The sequence below is a fragment of the Chaetodon auriga genome, chromosome 16 (assembly GCF_051107435.1).
Source record: "Chaetodon auriga isolate fChaAug3 chromosome 16, fChaAug3.hap1, whole genome shotgun sequence".
Taxonomy (NCBI): domain Eukaryota; kingdom Metazoa; phylum Chordata; class Actinopteri; order Chaetodontiformes; family Chaetodontidae; genus Chaetodon; species Chaetodon auriga.
Genome location: NC_135089.1, coordinates 18,452,605 through 18,466,889, shown reverse-complemented (window position 1 = coordinate 18,466,889; position 14,285 = coordinate 18,452,605). Strand labels below are relative to the sequence as shown.

Here is a 14,285-nt window from a genome sequence, read left to right as displayed (position 1 = left end):
AGCATCCTGTCCATCAAGAGGACACGACACAAAGCAGCACCACAGCCCACTGGCTTCAGAAAACTCAGCTCCAGTCTCAGGGGAGTTTTGTGAGTTCAAAGTCTGTTTCAGTCAGCTGCTTTTGCTTTTATTTGTTTTAAGAAACATAGTGCAAAGTCACGGTGAATGCATATAAAACACGAGGCACATGTTTGTATAAGTATTCATTTTAAAAGAGCACAAATCATCCCGTTTACAAATCAGTTAATTAGTTAAATGGAGATCCTCTGTGTGTAGTGTGTCAATGGACTGTACTTTGGGTTGTGGACAAAACAAGACATTTGAGGACGTCATCTTCAAAGTCATGGACAATTTTGTAGCAGTGAACCCCACTCTGTGCTTAGCAGATAATCTGTTTTGTTTTTCCTCTTTAAATCCATCAGGGCTCGGGGGATGTGGGGGTGGACAGTAACGCTGGACAGATAAAGACGTCCATCCTCTCCAGCTTCATTGCATGCCTGCCACTGCCACTTTGAAGTGGGGGGGAATTAAAGAACCGGCAAATCCCAGGCCGTACATGATGCCCAGCCATGTTCTACATGGCGCTTACATAAGGAAACTGCTTTTTTTCTTTTTTGGACCAATGGCCTTTCATCTTTTAGCCATATGTAGATGTGACTCACTGTGACTAATTGGACCCTGAATGGGCTGTGTGTGGACTGTCCTGTCTGTCGGAGGCTGGCATGACGGTCTCCTGGTGTCTCTCTCGCTGTCCCCTCTTCGCTCATCCACACATTAGCAGCAGCTATGACAGTCTAATACTCTGATAATTAGGAAGCTTTTCATCTCAAATAATCATCTGGATTATAACCTCAGTGAGTTAGAAGCGCTGTCAAAATCAGACATTTCTCATGATTGGACTTTATACTCTCAGCTGACAATCTCTTAAAGCATTTAACAGGGACAAACACGCTAATCCCCTGACTGCACCGAAACACAAGATTATGATTTATGATTTGGGATTTGTGGATAGGAGTGGGCCGACCTTTGTGGGATAGGTTAAGGCGTGTCTTGAGTTTAAATTGAGGGCTTGAAGGGTGCTGATGATTTAGACGTAAATGTAACTTTCTGGTTTGTCTTGATCCTGGATGTGGTGGCAGGATCAGCCTCACAGCAGGAAGGTTCTGGGATCTTCCTGGTCCTCCGACAGTCCAAAGACATGCAACGTAAATGAGAAACTGAATTATGTGAATGTAGTCGTCTGTTAGCCCTGTTAGTTTCTTCAGGATATCAACCATGCTGGGAAATGTTTCTCAAAGTAAAGCATTAGCTGGATGGGGTAGGGTTTAAACCTGCCTGTAGACTTGGTGACCAGATGTAGAATCTCAATTGAAGCATGTCTTCAGGGACATATGGAGACTATAAATTGACCTAGAAGGCCTTTGACTAATCTTCACCTGCCCAGATGTTGTGAGGATGATCTTTAGCACAACACCTGCCATCTGCCAGCCCCCACCTGCAGATCTGACCACAGTTTTGACAACAAAACCATCAGTAGGTCCGCCCTCAGTTGTGGTCCCAGACCTGCCAAATGTGGTGCGAGGCAGGATGTAGCTGAGGGTCCGACCTGCCTCCAGTGGTGGGTCTGATCCACGGGTGCAAACAATCCCCTTCAGCCCAAAAAGCAATTTCCCCATGGATCATCATTTCAAAAGTGATGCGTATCAACCTTTTGATGGGACACCACCAACGGCAAACAAGGCCAATTATCATATTTTGTGCAAGTAATATGATTTTTAATGTGTGAAGGTGTCATGTTTGCAAAACTTTCCCAAAGACTTGAAAAGTGATTTTTAAGTGTGACAGATACAGTGAGAGACATCCATGTGCATGTGCAGTGGACCACACAACACTGAAACAGGAAGCGAGGAAACTTTTAGCTTGAGCCATGCAAGCGATGAGGCCTCCACCTCACCACCTGCGGAACCAGCAGGTCCTGCCTCCAGTGTCGGAGGCACACACTGCCCCCGCTGGTGGGCTGAGTACCTCGAAAGTGACACAGTTATGTCACTGCATCAAAGTGGAAACTTAAAGGTACCCTGTGGAGGTTTTGACCACTAGAAGTGCTATGAAGCAATGTTTTTACAAGTGGGTCCCCATTTATTTTGAATTGTACACATGCACAGGTACTAAGGCGCCATGATTTTACATCCTGCTATTGTTTTTATGCCGTTCTGCCCATAGTTGCTGATGGTGACACATCAGCAAACGTAGCAAGGCATGGAGGCCGCCCTATAGTTTGTGCTGTGGTTATTCTGGTCTGCATTACAACGTAGTCTGATCCCTTTAAAACTGTGCTCATGCACACTCCAGCAGCCTTGACATCAGGGAAACTCAATCAAGTAGCTCTTGATTGATTTCCTACCAGACGACTTCTCGGTAAGTTGATGGAATTAAGGGCAGGACAGCAGCGGTATATAAGCCTGTGTTGGAGGCATGTGGACAGATCTGTTGTGGGGGGGGGGGTAGATGTGGGCGGACCTGTAAGATCACAGCTGCTGGCAGAGGGTGCGCTTCATTTCAGCACCAAGGACAGAGAGGGAGGCTGCAGCCACTCAGCTCAGGACCATTGTCCACTGAAGCGTTTGGATGGGTTTGGGGCTTCAAAGTAAGGTTGAAAAGGCTGGAAATGAAATGCAAGTGACAAATGCTGCCATTCAGATTCGCTTTCCCCTCATACCAGCTTGTCTTGTCTTGTTTGCAGAGTTTGAGAGTTGCTCAGTTTGCTCGGGTCTGCTTCATGTGAGGAATATCCCTCTGATGTCTGGAGGACGGTGCAGTCTTCAGTGAGAAAGGAGAGGAAGTCACTCTCGGCTGGAATAAGAAGTATCTAATCATGAATGGCTATAATTTCACCGGCTTGAACTCCACTGGTGAAGCACAGGCGTACCCGTACTCTGCGTCTTTAGATGACCCTCTCTACAAGCAGTACAAGCCGCCAGTGAAGGACCTCATCGCTCTGCCGAAGGCTGTGGTGTATCTGCTCATGGCTGCCCTGGTAGTGGTTGGAGTCGCTTATGCCATTGTTGGACATCTCATCAAGGATCTGGCCATTGACATAACAGGTAGAGCCTTCTGAATTATACGATATGACGAAGTTACAGCTTGATTTGAGTCAACCCGCAGACAGTTCAGAGTGAACCGGATGGACCATCAATCTGACTTCTCATACAGAGCTTCAGCAGCTTCACGTTAATTTAGTTGTCAGTGGCCTGTGAGACAAATACGGAACATCTGGCTGCGTAATAATCCAAGAGGGGACTGGCTATACTGAAGGTGATCGGTGGTTCCCAGTCTTTTCCTTTATTTCTTCCATTGGTAAACCCCCCGAGCCCCAGCTGCTTAACTAAAGTAGACACCCTTTCACCTGCATCATGTTCCGTATATGTCCTTTTGATTTTACAATGGAAGTTATCTAACAGTGTTAACTATGTTAAAAGTTGACAACTGTCAGTGTTTGGCTTGGTTTGGTCACCTTTTGAATTCGTACTGTTGGTGGAGAAGTCGGACATTTCACCCATTAATCCATTACTGTTAGCGATGCTAACATTTAATTTAGCATTGTTCACTCATTAATGTTATTTTACCATTTATCCAATACTTTTAGCTGACTGCAGTGTCTGAACTGTTTGTTCATTACTTTTAGGTAATTATTTCCACAGTTTAATTGGAGCTATTTCACCATTCACAATTAATACTTCAAGCTGTTTATCCATTTAATTTAGGTTCACTAACGACCTCACTAGAATTGTTCACCCACGACTTTTAGCTAACGTTAACATTATTTCATCATTTATGAGACGCTTGTAGCTAAATATGTCAACTGTGTAATATTAACTATTGTCCATTTATTCATTTCTTGTTGTTAACTACGGTATTTCAAACGTTTACTGTGAGCTATTTCAACCAATGTACTTCTTTCACAGTAGCTAACTAGTAAGATTTTAGACTCAATTAGCTCGCTTGCTAAGCTAATTGTTTTCAGGCACTGTCAGTGGTGACGTGGTGCTCAGGTGTCACAGCTCACTTAATATGTCAGCATATACTGTATATTTTTAATCAAACCATTATATATTCATATACATGAGTGTGTATACACACACACACACACACACACACACACACGTATACATATACATATAAATAGAATGATAGATATATTTTAATTAACTGAGCTCTGTGGGGACATGTAATGTTAAATTACTGTGGTTGGGAATCACTGATTTAAGGCCATTATCTTGACTGTAATCAAGCATACTAAGCCTCAGCAGCCACTGACCACAAATTCTTTTATTATTGGTGGTGTTCAGTCTTCATCCCCTTTCTCCCTTGTTTAGAGTGTGTGTTGGGTCCGGCTGGTGACGAAGACAAGGACAACGACAACAACCCACAGCGCCTGGCTTCCAGCCATCCTCCCACAGGGCATCCATTTGCCCACAACGCCTTCCATGTGTGGGACCAGGACGATGTGGTCATCCCTCTGCCCCACGAAGAGAGCCCCCAGTCCAGCCCGCTGCTGCTGGCTGCCATCCCCTACATCCCCTCTTTCTTCCCAATCACACACAGCCCAACAAGTCACAGCTCGATGACATTCTCCGCCAGCCCCGGACCAACCAGAGACGTCAGCATCCCGAGGGAGATCTGATTCTGTACAGTGAAATTGGACAGCCTTGACGACTGGCAACCAAGTGTTGGAACCCCAGCACATGCAAGACACACTCAGATACGACTTTGATGTGTCTGACGTGGCTGGTAAGAGACTGTTGTCATGTGCAATGTGTAAACACCCCGTCTCGTGTTCACCTCCTTTGCCAGCAGATGTACAGGGGGAAATCGCCTGTAATGGCCACACTGTGTCCTCCTCTTTTACATTTTCAATGATTTCTCATAATTATGCAGTATGATTCAAAACTCTTGTCTTTCTCACGCATCGATTCAACAAAAAAGGGGGAAGCCAAGGACAAAAGGGATTACTGGAGAAGATCACTGGATATTGTCTCTGTGTGCCTGAGCTTCAGACAGAAGTTGTTTGACATGTTAGATTCATTTTGATAGATAGACGCTCCATGTTGGTGAACGCCGTCTGGGCTGCAGTATGACATACCTACCGTCTTATTTCTTTGTGGTTGAAATAAAGGTTTTTCTCATCAAAGCCTGGCTCGTGGCTGTAGGACAACATAAGTGTGGAGCTCTCAGTATAGAGATTGTCATGTGTGGAGCTTAATTTGTGGTATCTCTGTCACACTTGTGTCATCGCTCCTGCCTTCAGAATCTGGGTAGAGGTTACTATGTTATCCATAGTCCTTGCATCAACAAAGCTGCTCCCGACCTGTAAACCAACCAGCTGGCTGTCTCACACACTTCAGTAAAATGTTATTTCGAGACACCGAGGGATTATCTTAAGAGGAAGACTTAACGGAGTTCCAGCAATTCAACATGTACACAGCACGACTTAATCCTGCTGCCTTTATGGCAGGTGCTGCACGCACTCATGGATCCCCCTGTCTGTGCAGCTTATAGCACCAAAGAACACAGTATGTTGCATGCTGGGAAAGTGAGCTAATTTGTCTTTTAATGCCAGCTCACAGCAGTTTCTAGTCTGAGACGTCAACAAGGGGTGAAGAAAGTTTGAAATCACAGCTTGTTTTGCTGTTTTAATTGATTTAAATTTTAGATTAGATTCAAATTTGACTGTTTTTGAAGCTCATGATTGGCCGAAAACATGTTAAATGCAAAACTTAAGTAAATTAACTTGGGCAGCTGAACTTTCTCTGACCTTGAGTCTGGAGCAAACAGCACAGGGCTCTTTGATTGGATATCACTGCAAGAAAAAAAAAAAAAAGTAATTACATGGGATAAAGGATTACATGAGGATGAAATTCAACTAAAAAAATCTGTAATTCAGCATTATCACCATCCCAGGATGGATTCAAACATTCTTAGAAATATCTGTCAAGCAGATTTTAACTGTTTTTGTTTGTTTCTCGTGTGGGCAGACACAGACGCAGTCACTGAGTAAGGACATTAGGTTGTTTAAGAAGTTGTGAAAGTCAACTCTAATCCCAAATCCTTGGGATTACAAACATAGCCAAACGGTTAAATCACATCCAAACACCGGCCTTCTTTTTCATCACACACAGCAAACCTGCTGGATAGAAATTCGTGAATTGGCACAATCAAAAATCTCCCACAACATCAAATTTTGGAATTATAAGTTTGTATCTGGGTGGTTTTTAGCTGCTGAGGTTCAAAGGTTTCACATCCTAAACAGCAAAACTGACAAATAACATAAAACACACCTTAAAGATATTCGAAATATATCATTTCATACTTTTAATATATCAGAACCATCTGACTTGATTGGAATTATTAATGCGTTGGCCTGTAGAGGACAGATGCATTACTGAAGGGATTTATCATGTATTTGTTATATAATTGAGCAATGTGCTCTGACCGAAAACATGGTCAAAGATTGAGCACTGATAAGACAATTCATGTCGAGTTCTGCTGCAAGTTATTACAAACAGACACAAAGATAGCAACAGAGCACTAAAGTTCCTCAACCAGCAGATAGAAACCATAGTCATGCTTTAACCTTCACTGCTGTCATCACTCTCATTTACAACACATCTTTTTCACTGCAGACATTTTGACTTATAGGAGGAAAATGCTCAGGTGGAATCAGTAACTTTAACATGGCTCCATTAGTCAGCATGCACAACACCTGGACATCCTCTTAGTGGAATGCAGCCATCATTCATATTAAATACACCTGTGCTTTTCAAGCTGTGGCATGTCAAAATGGCTGCTGTGAACACACTTTTCACCGAGCTGTAACCTCTGTACGTGAGGTTTCAGAGGCAGAATTTTATTGCCCGTCGTTCTTGTCAAGGATGTGGAGCCATTATTGCATAGAAATAAAAATAAACTTCTGAGAACTCTAAGATCACAATATGCCGTGATTACAACAACAAACACACGAGTCAGGCTGTACTGGTATTTGGAAAAAGCTTGTTTTATTGTACCTTAGTCACATTCCAAAAGAAGAAGTCGATTCCTGTAGTGAAAGGGGCAAAGTGACGTAGAAAACAACCCTGTTCATATTATGTAACAAAGTCAAGACTCCCACTGGTGTTTTGAATGGCAGCACAGTATTAAGTTCACAGAGGCTGCTCCTGTGCCTGAAAGCCCTTTAAATAACAGTTAAGTGTGGTCTGTCTGAAGTGTTGATGGAGAAAAACAGACCCTCTTTCTGCTACAGTCACTTTCAGGCCAACTGGTTTTACTGGCCGAGGGCTTCCTCAAGGGAGAGGCAGAAACGAGGCGGTAAAGGTAAGTCGGGTCCGTCCAAAAGAATAACAATTGTGATAAAGGCTGGGTGTTCCTCAGGACTCCAGTCGACAGATCGGGCTGTCGTAGACCATCTGTAGGTTCACCTTGTGTCCCACCAGCTCTCGGATGTTGTTGATGCCGTATTTAATCATGGTGGGCCTGCGGGTCAGAGGAGAGGGCTGAGTGAGCAACATGCAGCCAGAGCAGAGGCCAAAGTGTTTGTGTTGTGTCTAATTCCAGGTCTGACGGGTCAGAGCAAAAACAACGGAGGGCTGAGATAAGAGGGAGGATTACTCAGCGTGGATTAAAGCTTACTCGCTCGCTCCATAGGTACTAGACATGACGGCTGTCCTCAGTTAAAATGCTAATATAACACCAGGAGTTTGATTAGCTGTAATAAGCCAACAGTGTCTACAGTGACACACAGTTCATAATTGAAATAAGTGCAATAAATAATGGAACTAGCACAGTTAAAGAGAGGAATTATCCTCTTCAGACAAAAAAACCTAAATATGTGAAATATGCGTCAGATGTGAGCTCAGTGGCTACAGGACTGAAGATCTGTGGATGGACTGACTCACAGTCCAAAACACAAATGAGACAGAGAGATAATCAACAGCACAGAGTTTCCACAGAGCAGTTTCAAAAGGACACAGCAGTAAGATGAAGCGCAGGTCACTTCTGATCTCTCAGATTCACCGAGTCATTGAACGCTGTGTGGAATATGAGCTCCGTGTGTGTGTGTTCACCTTTCCAGAGACAGCCCCCAGGCGATTACTGACACGTCCTCAGGCAGACCCATGGGCAGCAGCATCTCTGGCCTGAAGACCCCCGAGTTCCCCACTTCCACCCATTTTTTCAGTCCTGCACGTATGGAGAGAAGTTATAGACGGATAAAAAGGTGGCAATACCTTTGATTTCATCTCTTTTTAGGCTGATTATTCAACCCCAAAATCAGTGAAATAGAACCTAGAAAGTACTTACTTTCTTCCATTTTAAAGAGTTTGTTTACAAAATAACTATTTTCATTGTTCACAGTCCACAGCTTATGGGGATCCAATGTCGTTCTCTTCTACCAGCCTTCTTTCTATCGGTTTACTATTATATTATTATATTATATTTACTACTATAAAGTTTTATATTTCAATATAACACATGCATGTTCCATTTAATCCATTCAAAGTCCGTCAAAAGCTAAGATGGCAGCTAACTGTAGCTTTCACTTGATACAGATGTCAAAAAGTCAGATTCAGGTCTTTGTTCATGTACGACCAAATATGTAGTTGCTGCTTTTTGCTTTTGTAATACAGACTAATTATTATTTTTTAATCTTTCATACAACAAACATTGAGGAGTTGCACTCTACCTTCGTGGTAGCTGAACACTTCCATGCTGGGCTCTGTGTATGGGTTGTAGGCAGGCTTGAAGCGGAGTTTGGTAATTCCTAGAAAAGAAACAAAAGCCGGATTTCAGCAATCCCCTGAATCAGCAAAACTTGTGTTACAAGCCATTGGTAAAACAATTTACATCCCATAATATGCAGGTAAATGGTAGCCGACTGTTCAAGACTGCTGAGTTTTCTCTTAATGTATTTACAGTCACCCCTCAGGAGCATCTGACCTCTTTGGGTCTAAAGACCATGTACCCGAGTTCCCAACAGTTATTCATCAAGTCATATTCAGTGTCATGGAGCCCTGCTGACCTAGTTTGGTGAAGAACTGGTGCAGGACACCCATGAGGTCTCCCAGCGTGAGTCCGTAGTCGGCCACCACGCCCTCTATCTGGTGGAACTCGGCCAGGTGGGTGGCATCCAAGGTCTCGTTCCTGAACACCCGGTCGATGGAGAAATACTTGACGGGGGTGAACTTCTCCTGGTGGACGAGCGGATGGTTTGACATGTGGGTCAGTCCAAAACTACGTACACACTGATGTAAAGGCTTTCCACACAAGTCTGGAACGCGGCTGCAGGATTTGCTCCTTTCAGCCTCAGGAGCATTAGTGAGGTGGCGCATATGGCCTGGCTCACAGTCTGCACTGCTGTTCATCCCAAAGGTGGGTCCAAAAAACACAGTGGTGTGCTTAAGCGCTAAGATTTAAGATACATTCAGGAACCAAACGATGAACTCTTTGCAGAAAAAACTGGGTGAAACCTTCAAACATTACTACAAAAAAAAGCAACCTTGTGAGTGTGAGTATGTGCAACTCACCTGCTGTGCAAGCTTATACAGCATGCGTGCGCTGACTGCTGTAGTGTGCGTGCGGAGGATGTTCTTCTGAGCCTCCTCTATCTTCCAGTCATACTTGTACCTGCAGGATATCACATAATAATGTCACTGGCTTCACTGAGAGTTGATTAACATTACTTGTTATGAGAGTGAGTGATTATGTCTCACCCCTGTGAACCAAAGCCTCCCTCTGAGTGGACCCTCTTCACCCTCTCCAGGTAGTCCTGAGGGAACTCGTGAGCCAGTGCCGGGTCTGAAAAATGATGTTTGAAATAAATGAACTGACTGGATACGACTCAGAGCGACGGGACTCAGGGAGAGAAACGACTGACACGCACCAGACAGGAAGAAGGTGTCGTGCTGGTCTCTGGCCGGGTGCTGCTGAGGCTGGAACAGGGAGTCAAAGTTCCAGAAAGAGCTCTCTATGAAGTTGTTGGTCGGCATCTCTGTGAAGCTACGGAGAGCAGAGAGTTGATTTTGTGTGTTTTTCATGTGTGTGTGTGCGATACGGCTTCTTTCGCTGTGATGTTTACAGCCACTCACCCCATCTCCAGGAAGATCTGCCTGAACTGGGTTCGCACCTTCATCAGTGGGTGCAGGTGGCCACAGTCAGGGGCCACGCCCAGGGCCTCAAAGTTGTAGGGCTTAAATTTCTTCTCTTTCCAGCTGCCACTGAAACACAACACAAGCAAGAGTTACGTCGAGCTGCAAAGAGAAGAAGAGTCTGAGGAAGGAAAGGACTGACTGCTGTTTCAATGACCTACAGCGTCCCTGCTTCTTTGTGGTCTGTAGGTTTTCCATAATCCATAATCATATTTCTCTCAATTCATTTGATTAATCTGCAGCAGAGACGACTGAGACCGTCACATCTATGGTGACCTGAGAGGTAAAAGCAGCATCAATCTGAATTTTGGGCAGAGGAAGATGGAACGTCTGGACGCTGCTTTTAGGTAAACCCCCTCTATGATATGATTTCATGCTTACCACAGCTTTTTATACATTCTGACAGCATTTTAATGCCTCATCCTCAGCATGAAAACAGGATGTCATTTTTATTCATTTATTCTCATTTCAGTGTATCTCATGCAAACAGTGACTAATACAGGGTGCCGAAAAAGTTTCATAAACATGATCTTTTTGAGCTTTGAATGGCAATTTTAGCTTTGTCAAAGACAACTATTAGAAATTAAAAGCGACTGTTGGCTTGCATGACTTCTCATCTTGTCCAACTCCACCTTATGTGTCCAACATGTAACACCAAATGAGTCCTTTGCTTCTATAATGTCTGTCCGTTCAGTCCGTTTTTCGGTCATTTTGTCCTGCCCTGCCTTTAGGACAAAGTCCTCATCTTTGGACTCGTCCCCTTTTATGGGCAGAGCTTTCTCTGTGTCCTTTGTCTGAGTCCCTGCACCCCGTCACCGACAGACAGAGGAGGGCAGACAGGACACGTTTTCCACTTGTGTTAAGCAGAGGACATGAAAACACATCTTGAATGAGGCTAAATAAGCTGCAGCTGTACTCACTTAGCAATCATCTCAGGGGTGAGCTCTGTCTCCTGTTTGGTGATGGTGGTGCTGAAGGAGTTGCCCTTTGTGATCCAGTATGACTTCACCGTCCTAAACACAGGAAACAAAGACACTATGAGCGGCTCAAGGTCAGAGGTGATCCTCTGTGCATGTGTGGAGAGGGTTTACACACTGAAAAAACACACTGTGACGTGTTTGGTCACTCAGTGAGCCTCACTCACTCAGCCATGGTTTTTATGCTCAGTGGTCAATATTTCCTGATGATGTCTTCCCTCAGTCAGATCAGCTTAGTGCATCTGTAGTCTAGCCACCAGTTTATGACAGACTGCTGTCTGAGTAAGAGGATTTTGGAAGAATCTGCACATTGGTATCAGTCCAGAGTATATTTTAGCATGTTAACACCAAAATCCAAAATGTTCCAAATGTAAGGCTCTTTGTTAGCTTTTACGTCTACAGGACCACCAGATTTACCACTGAGGTACAGTCAAATTAATACAAATACACTGTGAACATCTCGATATCCCGAAACCTACATCCATTCCTGGAGGTTTGTGGGTGACAGCAGCACATCACATGTAGCCATAACACATTCATTCTAGCATTAAACAACATCTCTCCAGTTCATCATCTTCCTCTCTGCAGCATCCCAGTTTATCTACTGGCTGTACTGGAACAATTCAAGCATTTACGCAGAAAACACGACTGTGCTAAAAAATGTAAGGAGCATGTGTCAGCATGCGGGTCACAGCACACACAGGAGCCACGACACAATCCCATATTTCTAGAAAACTCAAAGATTTACATAACAAATTCTGGCAACAGCAGATATCAAAACAATTTCAATCTGTTCCCACCAGACTATTCAATGAAACTGCTGTTTCAAATATAATCCTAACCACATGCTGACCTGTGGAAGCCAACCACTGAGCCACAACAAAGCTTCTCCTGCCACCTACTGGCAGACAAAGATACACAACCCCCACTTGTGTGTGAAGGGTAGAGTTCTTACACTTCAGAGAGCAGTTTTCTCTTCTTCAGCTCATTCTTTTCTTTCTCCTCCAGCTGAGTCATGTTGCCTTTCTTCACCAGTAGCAGCTTCTCTCTGACCTGGTCTTCTATGCTCTCCACCTGGGGACCAACACACATACACAACGCATTTAAATATCAGGGACAGCCGATCGCAGAGAGCCACGGTGACAGGTTGATGCGACACTTAACACGTACGGTTCTGAATATCCGGGGGCCGCCCTCGTGTGTCTTGTCCACTCTGATCCACTTGTTGGACATGGCCTTGCTGAAGCCGATCTTCCCAAAGGACAGTTTCTGCACAGGGACAAATGCAGAGGGACAATGGTGTCACTTAAGATAACACAGAACAGTATGTGCCTTCCACTCTGCACTCCAACAGCATATATTAAGAGTTCAAAAAATGTAATGTATAATATTGATGTACATACTTAACTTAATTCATTATTTACTATTAAACAAACAGATATAATTTTCTGAAAGTCCATGAATGATCCCCACATCTCCTCTTAGGATTTTCCCTTTGTTGTGGACATTAAATTACCTTGAAATTGGCAGGCAAAACAGGGAAAATGCCTAATTTCCCACAGACCAAGGTGACAACTTTTAATGTCCAAAATTAAAAGAGTCTCAGTTTTCTATCATGTATGACATTATTCCCCCATTGAGATGCAAGTTTGGGAAAGCTTCCTAAAGTGCAGAATTTAGAGGTAAACAGTGGAAGACTATCCTGACAGTTTATCTTCGACCTTCACGCTGCCATCCTTCACTGGGCTTCATAAGAAACCCGCTAAACACTTGAACTTTTAAGAGCAGCCATCCCTCCTCTCTTGTGTTTACACCTGAACTCAAACCAGGCTGAATGTTCCTGTGGGTCATGTAACACACCCACTGATGTCCACCTGGTCCACTCACCATGAGCTCACTCTGTGCCAGACCCTCCAGCGGGATGGAGCTGAAGACCCGGGCTTCATGGCTGCCCTGCTCGGCTATCTCCGTGCCCTCCTCCGTCAGCTCCCAGTGTTTGGAGGAGCGCAGCTCGGCTGAGATTACCTGGACGGCAGGAAACAAACACGGCTGTCAGTGTAAATATTCATCCTAACCGGCTCAATGGACTGCGTGCTACTTTAATGGCTGTCACACAACCACGAGCTGACAAAGCAGCCCGCTCAGTGTTTGTCTGTCCGCGGTTATCGTCTCTTTAAACTTGACGTCCTTATTGCATCAGTCACACTAAACGAAGAGTTCTGACGGTGACAGCCTGACTTCCGCCGACCCGCTGCACGGGAAACTCACGTCGCCGACAGCCTGCAGACTCTTCACGGCTCCGACGATGACCTGATGGTCCAACTCGAGGCTGTTCGCCACTTCCACACTGTCCACGCCATCGTCCACCTTCTCAATTCGCCGTAGGAGCGTCTCCACCACACCGGTGTCCGCCATGCTGAAGCCCTGCTAAGCCCGAAAGAGACCGGATGTGACGTCGCGCCCCGAAAGGCCGAGCGAATTATAGTAGCGTGACGTCAGAAATGAGGAAATGGAGTACCGTAAATACTGTTGTCGACTTTACTTTTGAAATATGCAGTGGTGGAAGAATTATTCAGATATTTTACTGAAGTACAGGGTAGAAAAACTGTGTTACAAGTAAAAGTTCTGCATTCAAAATTTTACTTCAGTAAAAGTACAGTATTAGCATCAAAAAATACTTACGATAAACCTTTATTCATCCCCATAGGAAAAATTCAGCTGTTACAGCAGTACAATGACAGAAATAAGTACAGATAAGTATAGAAAGTAAGAGCAATAAATAAGAGATATATAAAACTAACATAAGAATACAAAATAGAAACTTTACATGAGCATTTGGTGAAAAAATTGCAGGTAAAGTGACATTTGTGTGATTAATAGCTGCAAAGTCAACAAATCTATATAAATAGCACATCCAGGCTAATACATACGATTAAGTAATTGAGCCTAGTTTTTGTCTGTATTAATACTGAGATGTGATACTACAGAATATAAATCAGGTCAATATAACAATAGCATGGTATAGTATTTTATGGTACATAATGATATAGTATAGGATATGAGATTTAGTATCAGGTCAAGTGTGGTCCTATAGTATATAACACAGTAT

General features: G+C 43.9%; 2 protein-coding genes across 3 annotated transcripts; one reads left to right on the top strand and one right to left on the bottom strand.

Annotated features, from left to right (window-relative positions):
* Window positions 1–2,508: 2,508 nt before the first annotated feature.
* LOC143334314 (uncharacterized) lies at window positions 2,509–5,191 on the top strand. Of its 2 annotated transcripts, XM_076753061.1 has the most exons (3): window positions 2,509–2,647; window positions 2,744–3,104; window positions 4,377–5,191. In XM_076753061.1, the coding sequence occupies exons 2-3, from the start codon at window positions 2,876–2,878 to the stop codon at window positions 4,682–4,684; spliced, it is 537 nt and encodes a 178-aa protein (XP_076609176.1). In that variant the 5' UTR covers window positions 2,509–2,647; window positions 2,744–2,875; the 3' UTR covers window positions 4,685–5,191. The 2 variants fall into 2 exon arrangements, with proteins under 2 accessions (XP_076609176.1, XP_076609177.1); XM_076753062.1 differs by lacking the exon at window positions 2,509–2,647 and having other exon boundaries at window positions 2,661–3,104.
* A 1,839-nt stretch (window positions 5,192–7,030) lies between these two features.
* farsa (phenylalanyl-tRNA synthetase subunit alpha) lies at window positions 7,031–13,618 on the bottom strand. The gene is made up of 13 exons (XM_076753668.1): window positions 13,445–13,618; window positions 13,064–13,201; window positions 12,347–12,445; window positions 12,132–12,250; window positions 11,120–11,212; window positions 10,140–10,268; window positions 9,935–10,050; window positions 9,765–9,849; window positions 9,579–9,678; window positions 9,074–9,242; window positions 8,738–8,815; window positions 8,121–8,235; window positions 7,031–7,530 (listed from the first exon to the last, which is right to left on the bottom strand). Exons 1-13 carry the CDS (start codon window positions 13,589–13,591, stop codon window positions 7,425–7,427), a joined length of 1,494 nt encoding a protein of 497 aa, XP_076609783.1. The 5' UTR covers window positions 13,592–13,618; the 3' UTR covers window positions 7,031–7,424.
* Window positions 13,619–14,285: the final 667 nt, after the last annotated feature.

Bases quoted from the DNA above. Each gene is read 5' to 3' on its own strand.
- LOC143334314 (XM_076753061.1), top strand. From the start codon at position 2,876: ATGAATGGCTATAATTTCACCGGCTTGAACTCCACTGGTGAAGCACAG. The intron at 3,105-4,376 runs GTAGAGCCTTCT...TCCCTTGTTTAG, and splicing joins TCTGGCCATTGACATAACAG to AGTGTGTGTTGGGTCCGGCT.
- farsa (XM_076753668.1), bottom strand. From the start codon at position 13,591: ATGGCGGACACCGGTGTGGTGGAGACGCTCCTACGGCGAATTGAGAAG. The intron at 13,202-13,444 runs GTGAGTTTCCCG...CCTGCCGTCCAG, and splicing joins GTCTGCAGGCTGTCGGCGAC to GTAATCTCAGCCGAGCTGCG. The intron at 9,679-9,764 runs GTGAGACATAAT...GATATCCTGCAG, and splicing joins GGAGGCTTTGGTTCACAGGG to GTACAAGTATGACTGGAAGA.